Source organism: Aspergillus ambiguus (assembly GCF_047715705.1).
Source record: "Aspergillus ambiguus strain CBS 117.58 unplaced genomic scaffold BDV59scaffold_10, whole genome shotgun sequence".
Classification (NCBI taxonomy): Eukaryota; Fungi; Ascomycota; class Eurotiomycetes; order Eurotiales; family Aspergillaceae; genus Aspergillus; species Aspergillus ambiguus.
Genome location: NW_027395523.1, coordinates 41,245 through 56,752, shown reverse-complemented (window position 1 = coordinate 56,752; position 15,508 = coordinate 41,245). Strand labels below are relative to the sequence as shown.

At 51.1% G+C, this 15,508-nt stretch overlaps 5 protein-coding genes across 5 annotated transcripts; 1 reads left to right on the top strand and 4 right to left on the bottom strand.

Moving 5' to 3' along the window:
• Positions 1-226: 226 nt before the first annotated feature.
• On the top strand, positions 227-1,802 carry BDV59DRAFT_207054 (chaperonin 10-like protein; the record flags this gene model as incomplete). The annotated part of the gene is made up of 4 exons (XM_073694920.1): positions 227-389; positions 607-834; positions 887-1,464; positions 1,524-1,802. The coding sequence occupies 4 exons, from the start codon at positions 227-229 to the stop codon at positions 1,800-1,802; spliced, it is 1,248 nt and encodes a 415-aa protein (XP_073549148.1).
• Positions 1,803-2,612: 810 nt separating this feature from the next.
• BDV59DRAFT_175330 (endoplasmic reticulum vesicle transporter-domain-containing protein) lies at positions 2,613-4,331 on the bottom strand. The gene is made up of 3 exons (XM_073689245.1): positions 4,109-4,331; positions 3,374-3,964; positions 2,613-3,310 (listed from the first exon to the last, which is right to left on the bottom strand). The coding sequence occupies exons 1-3, from the start codon at positions 4,200-4,202 to the stop codon at positions 2,790-2,792; spliced, it is 1,206 nt and encodes a 401-aa protein (XP_073549147.1). The 5' UTR covers positions 4,203-4,331; the 3' UTR covers positions 2,613-2,789.
• A 147-nt stretch (positions 4,332-4,478) lies between these two features.
• On the bottom strand, positions 4,479-7,035 carry BDV59DRAFT_175329 (putative protein kinase). The gene is made up of 2 exons (XM_073689244.1): positions 4,947-7,035; positions 4,479-4,894 (listed from the first exon to the last, which is right to left on the bottom strand). The coding sequence occupies exons 1-2, from the start codon at positions 6,978-6,980 to the stop codon at positions 4,883-4,885; spliced, it is 2,046 nt and encodes a 681-aa protein (XP_073549146.1). The 5' UTR covers positions 6,981-7,035; the 3' UTR covers positions 4,479-4,882.
• A 3,391-nt stretch (positions 7,036-10,426) lies between these two features.
• On the bottom strand, positions 10,427-11,675 carry BDV59DRAFT_207050 (NAD-dependent epimerase/dehydratase family protein; the record flags this gene model as incomplete). The annotated part of the gene is made up of 1 exon (XM_073694919.1): positions 10,427-11,675. The coding sequence occupies one exon, from the start codon at positions 11,673-11,675 to the stop codon at positions 10,755-10,757; it is 921 nt and encodes a 306-aa protein (XP_073549145.1). The 3' UTR covers positions 10,427-10,754.
• A 1,377-nt stretch (positions 11,676-13,052) lies between these two features.
• Positions 13,053-15,481, bottom strand: BDV59DRAFT_207047 (transcription factor domain-containing protein; the record flags this gene model as incomplete). The annotated part of the gene is made up of 3 exons (XM_073694918.1): positions 15,316-15,481; positions 14,423-15,248; positions 13,053-14,277 (listed from the first exon to the last, which is right to left on the bottom strand). Exons 1-3 carry the CDS (start codon positions 15,377-15,379, stop codon positions 13,053-13,055), a joined length of 2,115 nt encoding a protein of 704 aa, XP_073549144.1. The 5' UTR covers positions 15,380-15,481.
• Positions 15,482-15,508: the final 27 nt, after the last annotated feature.

Below are 15,508 nucleotides of genomic sequence, written 5' to 3'. Positions count from 1 at the left end.
CCCAATCCCACGTCACGCTGACGCAATGGTGGCTAAAGGCTTCAATTTCCATACCCGTCAGGATGGTTATAACAAAAGTGTAAGTTACGACAGTATGACGATAGGAAGCTGTGCAATTGGTAGCTATAAAGATCTCGGTTTCCGAGCTTGATACTCTTAGTCACACTGAAACGCATTTTTAAAGCTGCCTGATTTATAATTTCAGCTTCATAGGCAATCTTCAAGTATGGCAGTATCGCAAGTAGCTAATTTGGTGGAGAAGGCGATGGGCCATGGAGAAAATGCCGATGTGACAACGGATATCAGCAATTATGACAATGAGTATGGGGTCGAGGGCGGACAGCCGATTCAGGCCACAGTCTGGCAGGGAAAGAATAGTGTCGCGGTTGGTACGTCTGCGTCAGGCATATCCTTTAAGGGAATTCGCGGGACTAAACGCCGATAGTGGAAATGCCGCAACCACGAGTCGTCGATTCTAGTGACGTTATTGTCAAGGTCACAGGTAGCACTATCTGTGGTAGTGATCTTCACCTTTATCACGGTACGAACCTCGCCTTCCCGAACCAATTCCTTCTAGTCGCTAAGGTGTCTATTCGGGCAACGTAGGTGTTATCCCGCAGCTTCAAAAGGGAGATGTCCTAGGCCATGAGTGCTGTGGCATTGTCGAACACGTTGGCCCTACAGCTACTAAAATAAAAGAGGGCCAGCGAGTCGTCGTCGCTTTCCCCATTGCCTGCGGGGATTGCCAAAATTGCAAGAGACAATTATACTCCCAGTGCGAAAAGACTAATGAGAATAGCATCACGAATGCCTTGTATGGCAAGCGTACGGCTGGCAAGTCTTGTTGCTGTTATTTCTAGAATATCTCCTAACAGCTCCGTTGCAGGTATATTCGGGTACTCTCACTTTACGGGCGGCTTTGCCGGTGGGCAGGCAGAGTATGTGCGAGTTCCCCACGGTGATGTCAATCTACTACCAATCCCGGATGACGTACCCGATGAGAAGGCTCTTTTCCTGTCGGACGTCCTTGGAACCTCCTGGCATTGCGTCGTCGATACGGGTGTCACAGAAGGAGACGTGGTTGCCATCTGGGGCGCGGGCCCAATCGGCCAGATGTGCGCTGAGTTCAGTTTCTTCCACGGAGCGAGCCGAGTGATTGTTATTGACGGTGGCAACGCCGCATGGCGGCTGAACTATGTGAAAAGAAAAGCACCCAGGGTGGAAACGATTGACTTTTCTCAACTTCCTCGGGGTGAGTCTGTCTGTTCCCAGTTGAAGAAACTGGTTCCTGGAGGTCCCGATGTCGCCCTGGAATGTGCTGCTGGCGAGTATGCCAAAGGGTGGATGCACTACTTTGAACAACTTCTCGGAATGGAAACGGATACCTCGGAGATTGTCAATGAGATGGTCACATCTGTTCGTTCATTCGGGCGTGTCGGCTTGACTGGTGTCTACGCCGCATACGTAAGTATATTGGACATCCGTAGTCGATCGGAACATATGTTGACGGAGATAATTACTAGACAAATCACTTCAATATCGGTGCTTTAATGCAGACTGGCGTGCGGCTGATCGGAAATGGACAGGCTCCCGTGCAAAAGTACTGGGCTGAGCTGATGGACCTAATTCAAAAGAACGAGATCAACCCCCTCGATATGGTCTCTCATCGATTAAAGTTGGAAGATATTGAAAAAGTCTATACTTTGTTCGACAAGCGCAGTGAGGGCATCCAGAAAGTGTTCATTCAAACTCGGTTCTCTGCGCCGCCTTGTCAGGGCTCGCCAGAGCTGACTGCCCTATGAGGAAGAAAGTTGGTTACCTGAACGGTGTTTATTTTTGCTGTATACTCGAAAGCGCACAAGAATAAAAAGCAATCAATCATCTTCATATATGATATCGTGATAGGGACGCTACTGAATAGGCAGTTTACTCTCCCCCGTGAGCTAGAGATACGATACAGAAATTGGTAACTGAAGTAGCAACAAGATATCATGCAGTTGCCTAGTTCATCAGGTACTCAAACTGACATTATATATCACAAATTACTTTATACCTCTTATTGGCCCATGTAACCCTAGTATCATTCCTCCATCGCGATCGATCTCGCTCCTATGGCCGTACCACGCGTTTCCCATGGCCACCAGCAAGTTTTGCTGTACACCCATATATTTACTGTATCAAATGCCCTTTGTGGCCTTCATGGGAGTGAATGGGAGTGAATAGCTCCCGAGGGAGAGATTACTGGTCAAGCCAAATCAGATTCATGCTACGACGCATAGCTAACAGGGTAGCTAGCTGGATTAAACGGTAGAAGTTGGGTCCGTCACTCTTTCTGTAAATCAAATGGAGCATAACTTCATTATAACAATAGTATTTATTCAGTAAATATTGTCGAAGAAACAATAAAAGATAATGAACGATATATATATTACTTTGAAACAAACCAAAACATATTCAAATAAAAATAATATCTTCCAGGTTATGTTACACAAAACTTTCTTAATATACCCATGGGTTTATTTTTATTGATTTTTTAAGCTTGCTTCAATCTGACTATTTTCTGACTTCTTCAAATTAAAGATTCTATAAATATAGGCGATGAATAGTTAAATCGGACGGAGAACGAGATGTATATAAGATACAATAGCAGCCATTCAAGCAGCGTACAGATGCGATTGCATTGGATATGTAGCTACGGATATCTCAATCGAACAGATACCAAACCATATAAAACACCAACACCAAGACCACAAAAACAACCAAAAGAAAAAGAAAACCCTGGAAAACATTCAATCCTCTGCGTAATGCTTCCCGTTGAGCACACCCTCGGACTTGCCGCGACCACGTCGGCGATTTACAAGCTCGACCGCCCACCCAGACATCTGATACAGCCAGCCACCGGTCACCATAACTCCAGAGACGGTGTTGACGAGGCGAATGAGCAGGGAGAGGAAGCTGGCGCGCTCCTCGCTGATGAGCAGCAAGATCGGCTCGATATTGTACTTGAAGAAGATGCCGGGGACGAAGAACGGGCTCTCGGGGAGAGCGTCAGACTGGCTGGTGGCGGCATACTGGTTCGTGAAGACGAGGTTCTTGTTGTAGCGGTTGTCGTGGAAGGAGGGCGGGGCGCTCGAGTACGTGTCCAGGGCGCGGTTGCCCTTGGAGTAGATGGTGGGCACGACGGAGAGGAAATACTGGTACTTGTAGTAGTGGGTCTCGGTCTCGGCGATGGTCTTGTCGAGCGGGTTGAGGAGGGTAGGATAGTGCGGGCCGAACGAGAGCTCGGTGATCATGTGGCTGAAGTTGAAAGCTGCGTGTTGGTTTGTTTCTGTCAGTGACTGACGGCATCAAAGGCCCTGAAAGGCAAACGCACCCTGATGGTCCAGATGGGGAGCCATGTCGCGGTATCCGTGGCCACGCGCGGTGATGTGGAAGTCTCCCTGAACTTTGTTCCCCTCGAGACTGCCGTAGATGCGACACGAGTTGACGGCATCGCCGCGCCGCAGCTTCGGCGACTTGGGGAACTTCTTGCGCGGGTTGCGCCGCACCTCGCCCAGCACGTGGTGCACATGGGCGTCCTCGTCTTGCGCCGACAGCCGGCCCGCATCCTCCTGGCTGAGCGTCTGGTACTCGTGGGAGCCGCCGTAGGACTCGTAGTTGCGCTTGTCCATCCACAGCTGCCAGCTGGTGGGCTCGCGCTTGAGCAGCTCACCAGCGAGGACGCGGTCTCCGGCAGCGTCCTGAATGTTGACGTCGAGGGTGTCGCAGGGCATCTGGACGACGATGTCCAGGTTCAGCTGGAGATCGTGCGAGACGCCTTTCTCGACGCTGAAGTGGTGATTCTCGGTGCCGCGGAGCCAGGTGCGGAACTCGGAAATGGAGAAAACGGTGCAAATGATGAGGATGAGGACGGTCCACTGTCCGCCGCGACGGGAGGGAGCAGTGTACGAGGGCTTCGTTTTGGCTAGATGGCGCGGTCAGTTCTCGCTTCTGTTTACACATTTCCCCAGACTGGGAGGCAGCAATTTGATGCGCCCCGACCAATTCAATTGAGATCTTGCGACGGGCTATTGACAGAGAACACAGCGAACATATGGGGGAGACGTACGAAAGGCGTCGAATGTCTTCAAGCTGCCCTGCAGCTGGGACTTCTCCCCGAACGCATCATCGTCCAGGTGGTGGTGTCCTCCGTAGCCATTCATCACTCTGTGCGTGGAGGAACGGATATTTCAATTAATGCATGTATGGAGAGGACAAACACAGGATGACCGTGATCCCAAGGGAGCGAGAGGACACGGGGCGGCGGAAGCAGGGAGGAGGCGGAGATGGGGATGAAGTGCGGATGAGGCCAACTAAGTCAGATCGCTTATCGCTTATCAGATCCCCCGATCTATACCCATCACCCGCACATGTTCTACAAACTCCATTTACAACAAAGGCTCGTTCATGAATATCTGTATATGCAGAGTCTGCTAAGTCTAACACCCAACCTCCCTCGTCACAGACCAGATAGAATCGAAAAGTAAATATACACGCGCTGTCTAGCCCATAGACGACAGCAGTATAGAGAAGCGAAGGACAAACGAGATAGCCATGCAAGATGGAGCAACAGCAGCTTCCAGTCATAACAGCAAATCAGGGGACGGAACAAGAAACACAACACGTTGTTAATCATGCAGATCCACAGCAAGGGTATAAGATGGCTCTATCGTCTTGACCATCTTCTGGGATCAACGTCGTTCATCAGGTAAAAATAAATCAAGCGAGCACAAAGCAACACGTTCCTGACCTGTTTATGCAACCAACAACAACAACAGATTATTATTACAATATGCAAGAAGCGAAAGAAAGGCGCCACGGGGGCGGAATCAAGCGCAGGTCATTATTTACTCCTCTGCTGCATGTTAGTCATCGTAACACTACTATGGCTCGGGGATGGAGCTTACCAAGCTGGTGGCTGCCGCCGCTGTTGCGAGGTCCGGCTTCCCACTGATGCTCCTCGCAGCAACACGGGGAAGTCCGGATCCAGGAGCTGTGGCGGTGTTCGTGCCTCGTTTGGCTGGTGTCGATGGTGTCAAGCCACTAACAGTCGAATGGCGTTTTCCGGAAGTTGCCTTCACCGGAGAACTCCCAGACACATCGCGGCTGCGAACGAATTGGCCAGTTTTCAAGCCAGTTCCAGGGGGGTCCGGAAGTGGGCGACCAGAGGTCACATTGGAGGTACCAGTGCCTCGCTTCGCGGCGGGACCGGCAGTTGGATACGTCCTAGACCGTGGAGGTGCTTTGATCCCAGTGATAAACTCGTGTCTGAGGGCATCGTGAGGATTCAAACGACGAGCTGGATCCCAGCGGAGACACCGGCTGATGAAGTCAAGGAACGCCTCATCATCACACTTCAAAACTTGCCGCAGCTCCTTGGAGCTAGGACGACGACGGCGTCCCTTTGACGAGACCGTCAGCCTGGGCTTGCCCAGAGAATCGAAGAATAATTTCTTCCGAGTGCTCTTCTCAATTAGATGCTTCTCTGGAGGCCCAAACACTTCCATGATGCACGCAAGCTGCTCTTGCTCATTCTCTCCAGGGAAGATCGGGTAGCCGGTAAAGAGCTCGGCCAAGATACAACCCACGCTCCACATGTCGATCGGCATGCCGTAGGACATTCCCAGAATGACCTCCGGGGAGCGGTAGAAGCGACTCTGGATGTAAGTGTAGACCTTCTCATTTTCGAAGCAACTCGATCCAAAATCAATAACGCGGATTTCGGAGCTCATAGGATGAACAAGAAGGATGTTCTCCGGCTTGAGATCACAGTGGATGACCTTTTTTGCGTGAAGCAATGTCAACGTACTCAGCATCTGCTTGGTGAACCTGCGAATGAGTTTCAAAGAAAAGCCTCGGAAATCGTGGGTCTTGATGAACTCGTAGAGGTTCATTCCCAGCAATTCCGTGGAAATGCACAGATGGCCTCGGAAGTAGAAGCTTTGCGTGAAGTTCACAACACTGTGCCGGCGATGGGGGTCCCACTCCTTGAGCTTCTGGAGCAGGTTTACTTCGATGAGAGCTTGCTGGTGGAATCTCTTCTTGTTCCGAATGATCTTGACTGCCACCAGGGCACCTGTCTTATGATCAATGCACCGCACAACCTGGCCGAAACTTCCCTTGCCGAGAACGTTGATCACTTCGTAGCGGTAGGCAAGGTGATCGCCAATAACGATATTGTAATCGCCGCGGTCATCGTCGTAGCCAAAGTTCGCAGCTTGTGCGCTGAGATCACCGACATGCTTTTTCGCATTCTGGGTCCCGCAGAAATAGATATCTTTGAAGTCGATGATCTCCCCGCGCTCAAAAATATTCAGGTTGGCCATCTTCAAAGCCTGGGCCGCACTCACGCGCTCCTTGGGTCCGGCTTTGCGACGCAAGCCGTCCAAGTCTTTCGCGGCATTTTCGAGATCTTTGCGTTTGGAAGCAAGCTTTCGCATCTCTTCGTCAGCGAGAATAATGTCGGACTCTTTCTGCGGCTCAGCAGGTCGAGGATTGGCTGCAGCACTCGATCTGGCGGAGCTGATAATCTTGTGCACTGGAGAAAGAATCGATGCAGCAGAGCGGTTTTGTGCAAGATCATTCTCGCTAGATTCGTTCGAACGGCTCGGCTCCAAAGTCAGGCTTTGCTCACTGCTGAAACTTGGCTTGCGGACCGCCGGGTTAGATGTATGAGACAAGGATGCTTGTCGTCTTGTGGTCAAGTAAGAAGGTCTCAAGGTAGGGCTGGTGTTCTTCGCAGTGGAAAGATTATTCCAGGTCGCAGACGCCGGAAGCTTTGGCGGGGGCATACGATCAAACTTCTGTGGGTCACCCCTAGACTCCGCTGTGGCTTGGGTCCGCGAACTACTTCGTTGGCGGGCAACTGTGATATTGCTCCGGAGGGAGGTTTCAGATACACTGTTGTTATCAGGATCCGTAGGGGTGGACACTTGACTCATGGACGAAGACTGGGTCTGAGGGCGAGGGCCGTTCAACTTATACGAGCCCAAATGGGCGGCATGAGACGAATAATCCCCACTGGCCTTTTGTCGCAGATAGTTGAAGTCGCTGCTGCTCTTCGGGAGTGTGTAGGAGATATACGGCGACACAGTTCGAGCACCTCCAGGGTTGTTCTCGAAGGTCGCAAGGGCACTGGAGCTGCTAGCCGTCCGTAGGGTGGCACCTGAGGAGGTACTGACGATGAAATGCGACGTACTGCTTCGTGCCTGAGTTCGTGGAGCTTCATCATCATCATCGCGCACAGCAAAGAAATTGGCCTTAGAAGCCGTCAATGGCGTGCTTGGAGTCTTGGAGATAACCTGACTTGTGGGTGTATATGGTTTGGCATCGTCTTCTCGATCTCTCAAGGCCTCGATCTTCGTTGTCATCGGCGTTCCTAAGGGGAGTAGATTCAAAGGCGGCAATTTCAATGGCTGCAGGCTTCGTTTACCATAGATAGCAGGAGCTTTAGGCTTCGCTTCGGGAGTTTTCATCTCCCGGCCATCGTATTCACCGGAATCGCCATCAGTGACGCTACTCGACGGATTGGAGTCCGAGTCGTTTTTAATCTTTAACAGACCGATGTCGACGGGTAAACTGGACTTTCGGCTCACGGCATATGGGGACGCATACGTTGATTGCTCGAAGTCGCCCTTCGGGGACTCGTATGCCTTTGGGATTGCAGGGACGGGTGGAACCTCTTCTTCAGTGGCCACTACATGCTCCACACGAGGTTTCGGGGTTGGTAGGCGAGAGGAGGACGATGTTTGGGAAAGCCTGGCTTGCAAGGAGCCTCCAGAGTTTCTGGCCGAGTTGTAGCTGGTGTTGGAGGATAGTGAGAGCCCAGAGCTGTAGGATTTGCGGTTCGGATCAGGGGTGGTTCTGGTAGAAGACGGAGTTACACTCTTGCGAGGAATAGCTGATGGGGACTGAGCGGACGACCGGGGGCGGAAAGGAACGGGGTCGGTCTGGGTAGGCGGAGTATATGGCATGGGTTCTGCTTGAGGGGCAGTTGACATTCGCTTCAGCCGTCGTGCGTCGGTGGGGCTTATGGTGCGAGCCCCAAGACCCGTTGCGACTGGAGGCATGACGGAAACCCGCTTGGACGATGATGAAGGGGTCGTACTTATCCCAGTCGCAGCTTTGATGGGCGTTCGAACCGCGTTGGTTGATGACGAGCGCGAGTGGTCCGTTGTTCCAGTTGCCGCCAAAAAGTTGTCGCGAGGATCTCCCGAAGGAGGTTGAAAGGACTTCGCCTTCAGATTCCGGGCGGTTGTAGGCACCTTCGTTGGGTCATCCTGATTCAATCCGGGATACTGTGTTCGTGGCCGCGGCCGAGGGCCCTGGTCCAGGCGCGTCGTGTCCACGCTGGGCTTTCTCGTTGACAAGCTCTGTCGTCTGGCGGCGCTCGAGGGAACGGACCCAGGACCGATTGATTTACGGGGAGCGCGAGGCGCTTGGCCCGTGTTCGCGTTTGGAGCCTGCACAAGACTCTGGCGACGCGCTCTGGTCGCTGTAGTCAGGGTCGGGGGTCGTGGGGCCGTGGAATCCCCGGAGGAGCCTTGATTTGTGACACTTTGGCGACGGACGGAGTTGCTTCTGAGTCGTCCGGGCCGATTTTCGTCGGTGTGGTTGGCATTATTGGTCCAGGGGCTCTTCGAACGGTACTCAGGAGTCGGGGCGCCGGTCCGGGGCATGGGGAAGTGGTTTAAGTTTGGTTCGGCCATGATGCTATTCTGCAGGTCATCAAAATTGACAGGCGCGAGGAAATCGGCGTTCTCAGGAGGTGACTGGTTCGCGTCGAGTTTCGACAGGTTGCCCATGCTGGTCGATCGGAGGCTGACGCGGGAGCTCGTACTCTGGGAGGATTCATTCGTAGAGTCGATGGAGGAGTTGCCGGAGTGGAAGAAAGAACTGGGATTGTTGCTGGAGAACGGACTATTAGAATGAATGTATGGAGGAGGGCCAGTAGAAAAGGGGACTTTTCTCAGCGGGTCAAGGAGAAGAAAAGGAGGTGGAGGGGAGCTGTTGCGATGGCGCTGAAATACCTTCTTCGGGAGGGTTCCTGCGGTCGCGGGCCCTGAGGAGCTTTTTGATCTCGAATGGACAGTCTTCTGCGACTCATGACCCCGATTCGGGAGCCTGAGCCGGACTTGGAGGTGGTGGAAGAAGAATCAGCAAGGAACGTGGTCGAGGGGTGTTTTTGCAATCGTCTACGTGCGGGTCCTTCTGCGGATCGCGCGAATTGTCCGTTAGTTATTGCCCAGGAGGGATTCTGCATGCATGGACGTACCAGAGCCGGAGGCGTCATTTCGAGAAGGACTCGGCACTTTGCGCGACTGCCCCTTGGTTGGAGACTGGGGGGGTAGGCGTTGAGGCATCCTCAAGATCGGAAGGGAGAGCGAGCTCCGGGTGTGGGAGAAACACGCCTAAGAGAGAACTTGAAGGGGGGCGTGGAAGATATCGACAATGCCCAATCGCAAAGAGGAACTTGTGGAAGACAGGGTCTCTCCGATCCAGAAGAAGAGGACAGAGAGAGAGAGCCTTGACCACCAACGTCGCGCGACACATCCAAGATCGTTACCGGTCCATTGCGGGGATTAGGGACAGAGGAAAGTCCAGGACCGAGGTATGGAGGAGATGATTGGGGTGGAAGGGGAATTTGAGGAGAGAACAAATAAAGACGTAGGGGAAGGAGGAGAGGAGTAGAGGGAAGAGGAAGAAGTTGGAGAGTTAGAGTGGTGGTGGTTGAGGTGGTGGTGGTGGTGGTGGTGATTGATGTTGGGGGGAAGAAGGAAGAGAGAAACTTTGGCCGTTCTGGGTAATCACTGGGGGGCGGTAGGGGGGAGGATGATCGATGGATGCGCTGCGAACAAAGCACATTAGTTACTGTCCCACCAGGGATTCAGGAGGAAATTTCGCAGTAAACAAAATAAACAAAAAAAAAATATCATTAGGAGAAAATGGAGAAGCCAGAATGGACCCATAAACAACATGCCCTTATAGGTCTCCGGCATCCAAACTACATGTACCTTGCACATGAGGACGCCGAAATAATTAAAAGAGATTAGGACGCCGTTGGTGGTTTGGCTGGACTACTGTAGGTACATGCTTATTTAGGGATTGTCGGTATTCCCAAATGTACCTCCTATGAGGCACTAGCCCTGTAGCCTACCGAATAGGTAAGAGTGGGCATTGAGGACGTGGTATTGCAAACAGATCAAACATGGTCAGGCCCCAGCCAATCAACTGCCGTGTGGCCCGTCTGTAACTCAGGCATAATGCGCGCTGACTCATCCTGGCCTGCATAATTAACTAATTCGGCGTGCAGGTGCATGTGATCTGGTCTTCCGCTTGCAAACACCGAGCTTCCTCAACATCTTCCATTCTTGCCTCTGCAATCGGAGATGGGGAATGGAGACGTCTTTGCTGCGTTCGCTTCGTGCGTTGGATTAGTATAGTGGGGAGGGATGAAGAACCGTTAGCTGATAACGAGCAGGACCGCGATTCTACCTACAGAGCCAGTTTACTTTACTACTACGATACCTACAATCTAGAATGTCGGGCAACCCAAGTTCGTTCATATTGCTAAGCTACAAATGACTGCTCCATCAATGTTCAATGTCGAATCTGGCAACTCAGGCAACCCCATTTTGTGTTTCCGGGACCGAAACAAACTACCCTTAAGCTCTCGCACCGCATGAATGTCATGGATGTCAAGTCGCTATCCCCGCTCACTCCTGAGCCTTGGGGTAATACTTCTGCCAGGAGTGTTGCTGGCGAAAGCCGAGCAATGCCTTGGTCTTCCGGTTGGAAATAGGCGCCTCACGGGCCTCCAAGTCACGCGTAAAAGGCACATTGGGACACTGCTCCTTGAGAAAATCCATAGTGGACGTGGAAAAGTTGGTTATTTCATCGTTAGTGGCATTGAAGACCTGGAAGCCGAGACCATCGGTGAAGACGGCACGCTCGCACATCTGGGCGAGATCGCGGGCATCAGCGTATGACCAGCCATGGACCTTCCAGAGATGGGGCTCCTTGACGTAAGAGTCGAACATAGCCTCGGCGTACTCGTGGGCTTCGACAAGTCTGCCAATGCGCAGGACGTAGATGTTGACTCCAAAGCGGCGGACGAAACCGCGGGAGATGCGCTCGCCGCACATCTTCGAGATGGCGTAGGTGTCCATGGGGTTGACATCGAGCTCCTCATCGACAGGGAAGGCGGGGAAGTCGACGTCGCCCTCGGCGAAGCCCACGCCGTAAACGCAGATTGTGCTGGCAGTGATGATCTTCTTGATACCGAGACGGCAGGCTGCCTCGATCACGTTGTAGGTGGATAGGGCGTTGCCGCGGAACGTCTCATTGTCAGCGACGATCATGTTGCGCGCGTGCGCGGCGAGGTGGATTATGGCGTCGGCCACCTGGGTGAGAGGCTCCCTGAAGGGTTCGGATAGGTGAAAGTGCGAGGTCAAGGCCGAGTACACCTGACCGGTATTAGTGAGGTCGACGTGGAGGGTGTGGACTTTGTCCGCGAGAGGCCCAGCCAGAGGTACCAAGTCAAGGTTAAGCACTTCATGACCCTGGGAGATGAGGTGGGTAATAATGTGCTTGCCAGCCTTGCCAGACCCTCCAGTAACGATTATACGTTTGGACATGTTGGTTTGGATAGGTTTGTGTGATGGTTTGAAGAGGATTGGTGGAGGAGTATCGATGATGATGAGTATGTAAAGAGAAGGAGGAACAGACGCTCGTTTGGCTGGCTAACGGGGAGACTTTATAGCCTTCAGGGCCTAGGCAGTGCAGGATGTTTCTATATTGGCGGACAAAGGGAATCAGAGAGTCCTGTGGCACTACGTGAATGCCATACTCTACAAGTGAAGTGTACGAAAGTTGCGTCATAAGGGTTGATCTAAAGGAATTTAGTGCAGAGTAACAGGGATTCACTGAGAATGAAATAGCAAGAATCAATAAGACTATCCCAATCTTTGATAGGCAAAGCCACGCACTGGTAGTCTCTTCATCTCACACAATCACTGCAGGAACTAGTTGATCATGCGCAGGATATATCCATGAAGTTCATATATAGACATCCCATTACAAAGGCTGCCATCCATACTGTGCAACATGGAAGTTAACACGTTCGAGGGTTGGCTAGATATAGAACAAGGTTAAAGCAGTAAAAAGGTTACACTCGTTACATTCCCCAATACCATCCACGGAAGGGCATTTGCACTACCGGCAGAAGCTGCAGCAGAGTCAAAAAAAAATATATATATATATATATACAACAGCACGAGTGTAGCGATGGTCACCAACCCCTTCAAGCGCCTTACAGCCCTATTTACCCGAGTATCATACCAAAGCTGGAGGATAGCCACATTTATGTAAGGTAAAGAAAAGGGAATAAATGGCTTAGTATGCCTAGATTATAGTTAGGACTTACAGGTAATCTATATATCGCATGACCTAATAAAGATAGCATCATCCTCTGTAATAGGAACAAGAGCCCATGCCAAACATGAAACGACTTGTATTGCAACTAGAACAGATACCCCGACCTACGATTTGGTCCATTATGTGAATAGCTACTCCAATTTTGGATTGCTAAACAGTATAATTGTAAAGAAGGGAACTCGTTTTTAGCCGGCCCAACTTGAACTGTCAGGAGAGAACAACATCCGACGACTAAAACCATCTTGGACTGTCCCCCTAGCTGCCTCCCATACCGTCTTTGCAACAAAAGTGGACAATAATCATAACAAAACTGGGCGTTAACAGATACATTAGCAGGCGGTCAACAATAAGATACCTCAGCAACACACTGCAGTAACTCTGTACAGCCAATCTGACTTAATGTCTAGTCCAAACGTTCGCTCAAGTCTACCTCTTGAAATATGGGAATAGTGCAGTTAGTAGGATGATTTAACGCTCAAATTCGCAAATTATGTCCTCTGTCGACCCATCGCACCTTTTACTGGTACTATGCTTACTCCCGCAGACATACTCACTGGGCTAGGTGAGACAGGTCCATATTAAACTGAGTTCTGCCACAAAATGGGTTGGTCAGAGTGTACTAATGGTAGGGTATCTCCCAATAGATCGGTAGCGGCGCCTTCTTCAATATCCCAGGATAGACCATTCCACTGCCAAGCAGGTAAATTGTCGCTTATGTATGATTCTGCGTTGACAGATATCGGATCGTGCCCTGAAAGAAGTGTCCGCCCCAGCAACTCTGATGACAAAGGGCCAACGGCCATTGCTCCAGAAGATTGCATCTCCGGTCTAGCGCTGGCAAGACCAGTATTGCGGCGAATATGAATCTTACCCAGCAAAGGAACGTTCAGTGTCAGGCCTTGGACGCCAGCTACATTATCCCCCTGTTTTAAAAGTCCATTGAGCGCACACAGGGCGCGCATCCCCAGCTCTGCAAAGTCAGCACCAGCTTTATCCTTTGACTTCTCTTGCATGAGTTCAATAACCCGAAACACTTGAGTTTCGAGCTGGTCTTTATCGATTCGAATGCTGTACTGATCCATAGAAGGGCTTCCGTGTGAGGTGAGAAGAAGGACAACGGTCGCTGTGAATGCCTGTAAGTCTAGGACTCGAGACATAAACATTCCAGAATTCAGCGTTCGGCGAACAAATTGGTACCTCTGTACAATGGATGTGCACGCGTCCATACAAGCCAGCCGACTGTACAAATAGTCCTCCCCCCGATCCTGTCGTAAAGCGAGCGGCAGATGCACCCTCATAACAACGCAGTAATGAATAAACTGGATGATATGATCGGCCTTTAGGCCATCCATCGCGTCGTACACCCACCAAGAAGCCGGAGTGCGCGACGCAAGCTCTCCAACTTCCTGAGCAATTTCTAAGGCTAGAGTGTACAGTTTAATGCGCGGTTCGTGTGTCGCATTCATATATTCAAGATCATGGACTCGCGTCGCTATTTCTGTCAACTGACAGAGGTAGGTTCGTGGCTGAACAACACCGTTAACGACAAGATCAGAAGACGACGTGTGATGATAACGGCCAGTATCGGGAGGTAAATTTATCATTATTCCCAACAACCGATCGATGCTGCAAATTGATTCCCAGAGCTGCGCTTTTCCTGCCAGAGTCTTTTCATCACCCGAAGTACTGGGCCTCTTCAGACGAAAGAGCTGCACTGTTTTCGGTAATCCCATAAGTTCAGCGATCGCAATTATATGCCGCAGTCGAATCCAGGCTTTCTGGAAGTTACCGTGGCCGATTTGGCTAGGCTTTGGTCAGCATCTGTGATCAAAAAATAATTATGAAGATGACGACGATGATGACAATAAATAACATGACGAGATAATGAGAGCGTTATTTTATAAATAACAGAATTGAAGCCGAAGTGGATGAGGTAGTATAAACTCACAGTCGAACGAAATGGAGGGCCATTCCAAGTCCCTCGAGCGTACCGACGAGCCTATCATGTGCTAATATTTTTGCCTCAACGGTCTCAGACACAGAACGTGAGAATGCTAGCTTTCTTCGCACTATTCCACAATTTTGACGGTCAGATTCAGGAAGGTTAGGTCCCTGAGAGACCTGCAGAGCTGTGATGGCCACTTCCAAAAGCCATGTAGTCATGCGAATTACATCCACATTCGGTTGGCTTATTTTCTCGTAGTTGTCCATTATATCGCGCTGGGATTTTGCTGCGAACGGCTGGGGGAAAGTTAATTCTAGCAGCACGAGCCAGTCGTAGGCATGCGTAGTAATGTCTCTGGCTTCTTCCCTGGATGGAATCAACTTCTGCAGCTCGGGCCTTGCAGCCTCAAGCAGATGCACAGAGGCCTTTGCTAATCGTTCTTGTTGCTGTCTATCATGAGGATCCGTATCCACACTGAGCCAATGGTTCTGAAACAGTGAACGCAAATGGGAAGGCTCTTCTGCATCAATAAGATCGCTGACACTCGATGCTCTTTCGGAGTCTTCTGCCTCGAGGTTGTGGTTTACAGTTTGCTCGCCCCAAGAAAACCTGTGCTTTTGGAGTTTTGACTCAATGCGATTGAGAGCCTTGGTCAAGTCAGACACCTGTGTCTCTAGTTGGGTAATTCGCAAACGCGATGGGAGGCGCTGGGTTTGTCGCGGACGGGGGCTAGCTATCTGGGCCAGGCAGGCGACTCCTCTCTCCTGGCACTGCCGGCACTCCTGTGCATCATCCGGGATTCGGACACACCGAACTTTACGCCTTCGGCCTGTATTGGGAGTTAGCGGCGCGATGAGAAGTTAAACAGGGGCGCCTTCGGAGGAAACGGCACATACACTCCGTACAGCTCTTCGCACCGTTAGGCATAACACGGAAGTGTCGCATTCGGGAGTTCCACATAACTGGGCGCGTAGTGGAGAAGACTCCCCTGAGAAAAGACGTTCAATAGTCTAGCAATGTATGTATAGCCCACGATCTGACAGAATGACGATTACTCGCGAGTATACAATCCATGAAGAAGGGAAATGG

Excerpts from the sequence above, each read along its gene's own strand:
- BDV59DRAFT_175329 (XM_073689244.1), bottom strand. The coding sequence starts at position 6,980 with ATGAGTCAAGTGTCCACCCCTACGGATCCTGATAACAACAGTGTATCT.
- BDV59DRAFT_175330 (XM_073689245.1), bottom strand. The coding sequence starts at position 4,202 with ATGAATGGCTACGGAGGACACCACCACCTGGACGATGATGCGTTCGGG. Across the intron at positions 3,965-4,108 it reads GAAGACATTCGACGCCTTTC|CCAAAACGAAGCCCTCGTAC; the intron begins GTACGTCTCCCC and ends CGCGCCATCTAG. Across the intron at positions 3,311-3,373 it reads TCCCCATCTGGACCATCAGG|CTTTCAACTTCAGCCACATG; the intron begins GTGCGTTTGCCT and ends ACCAACACGCAG.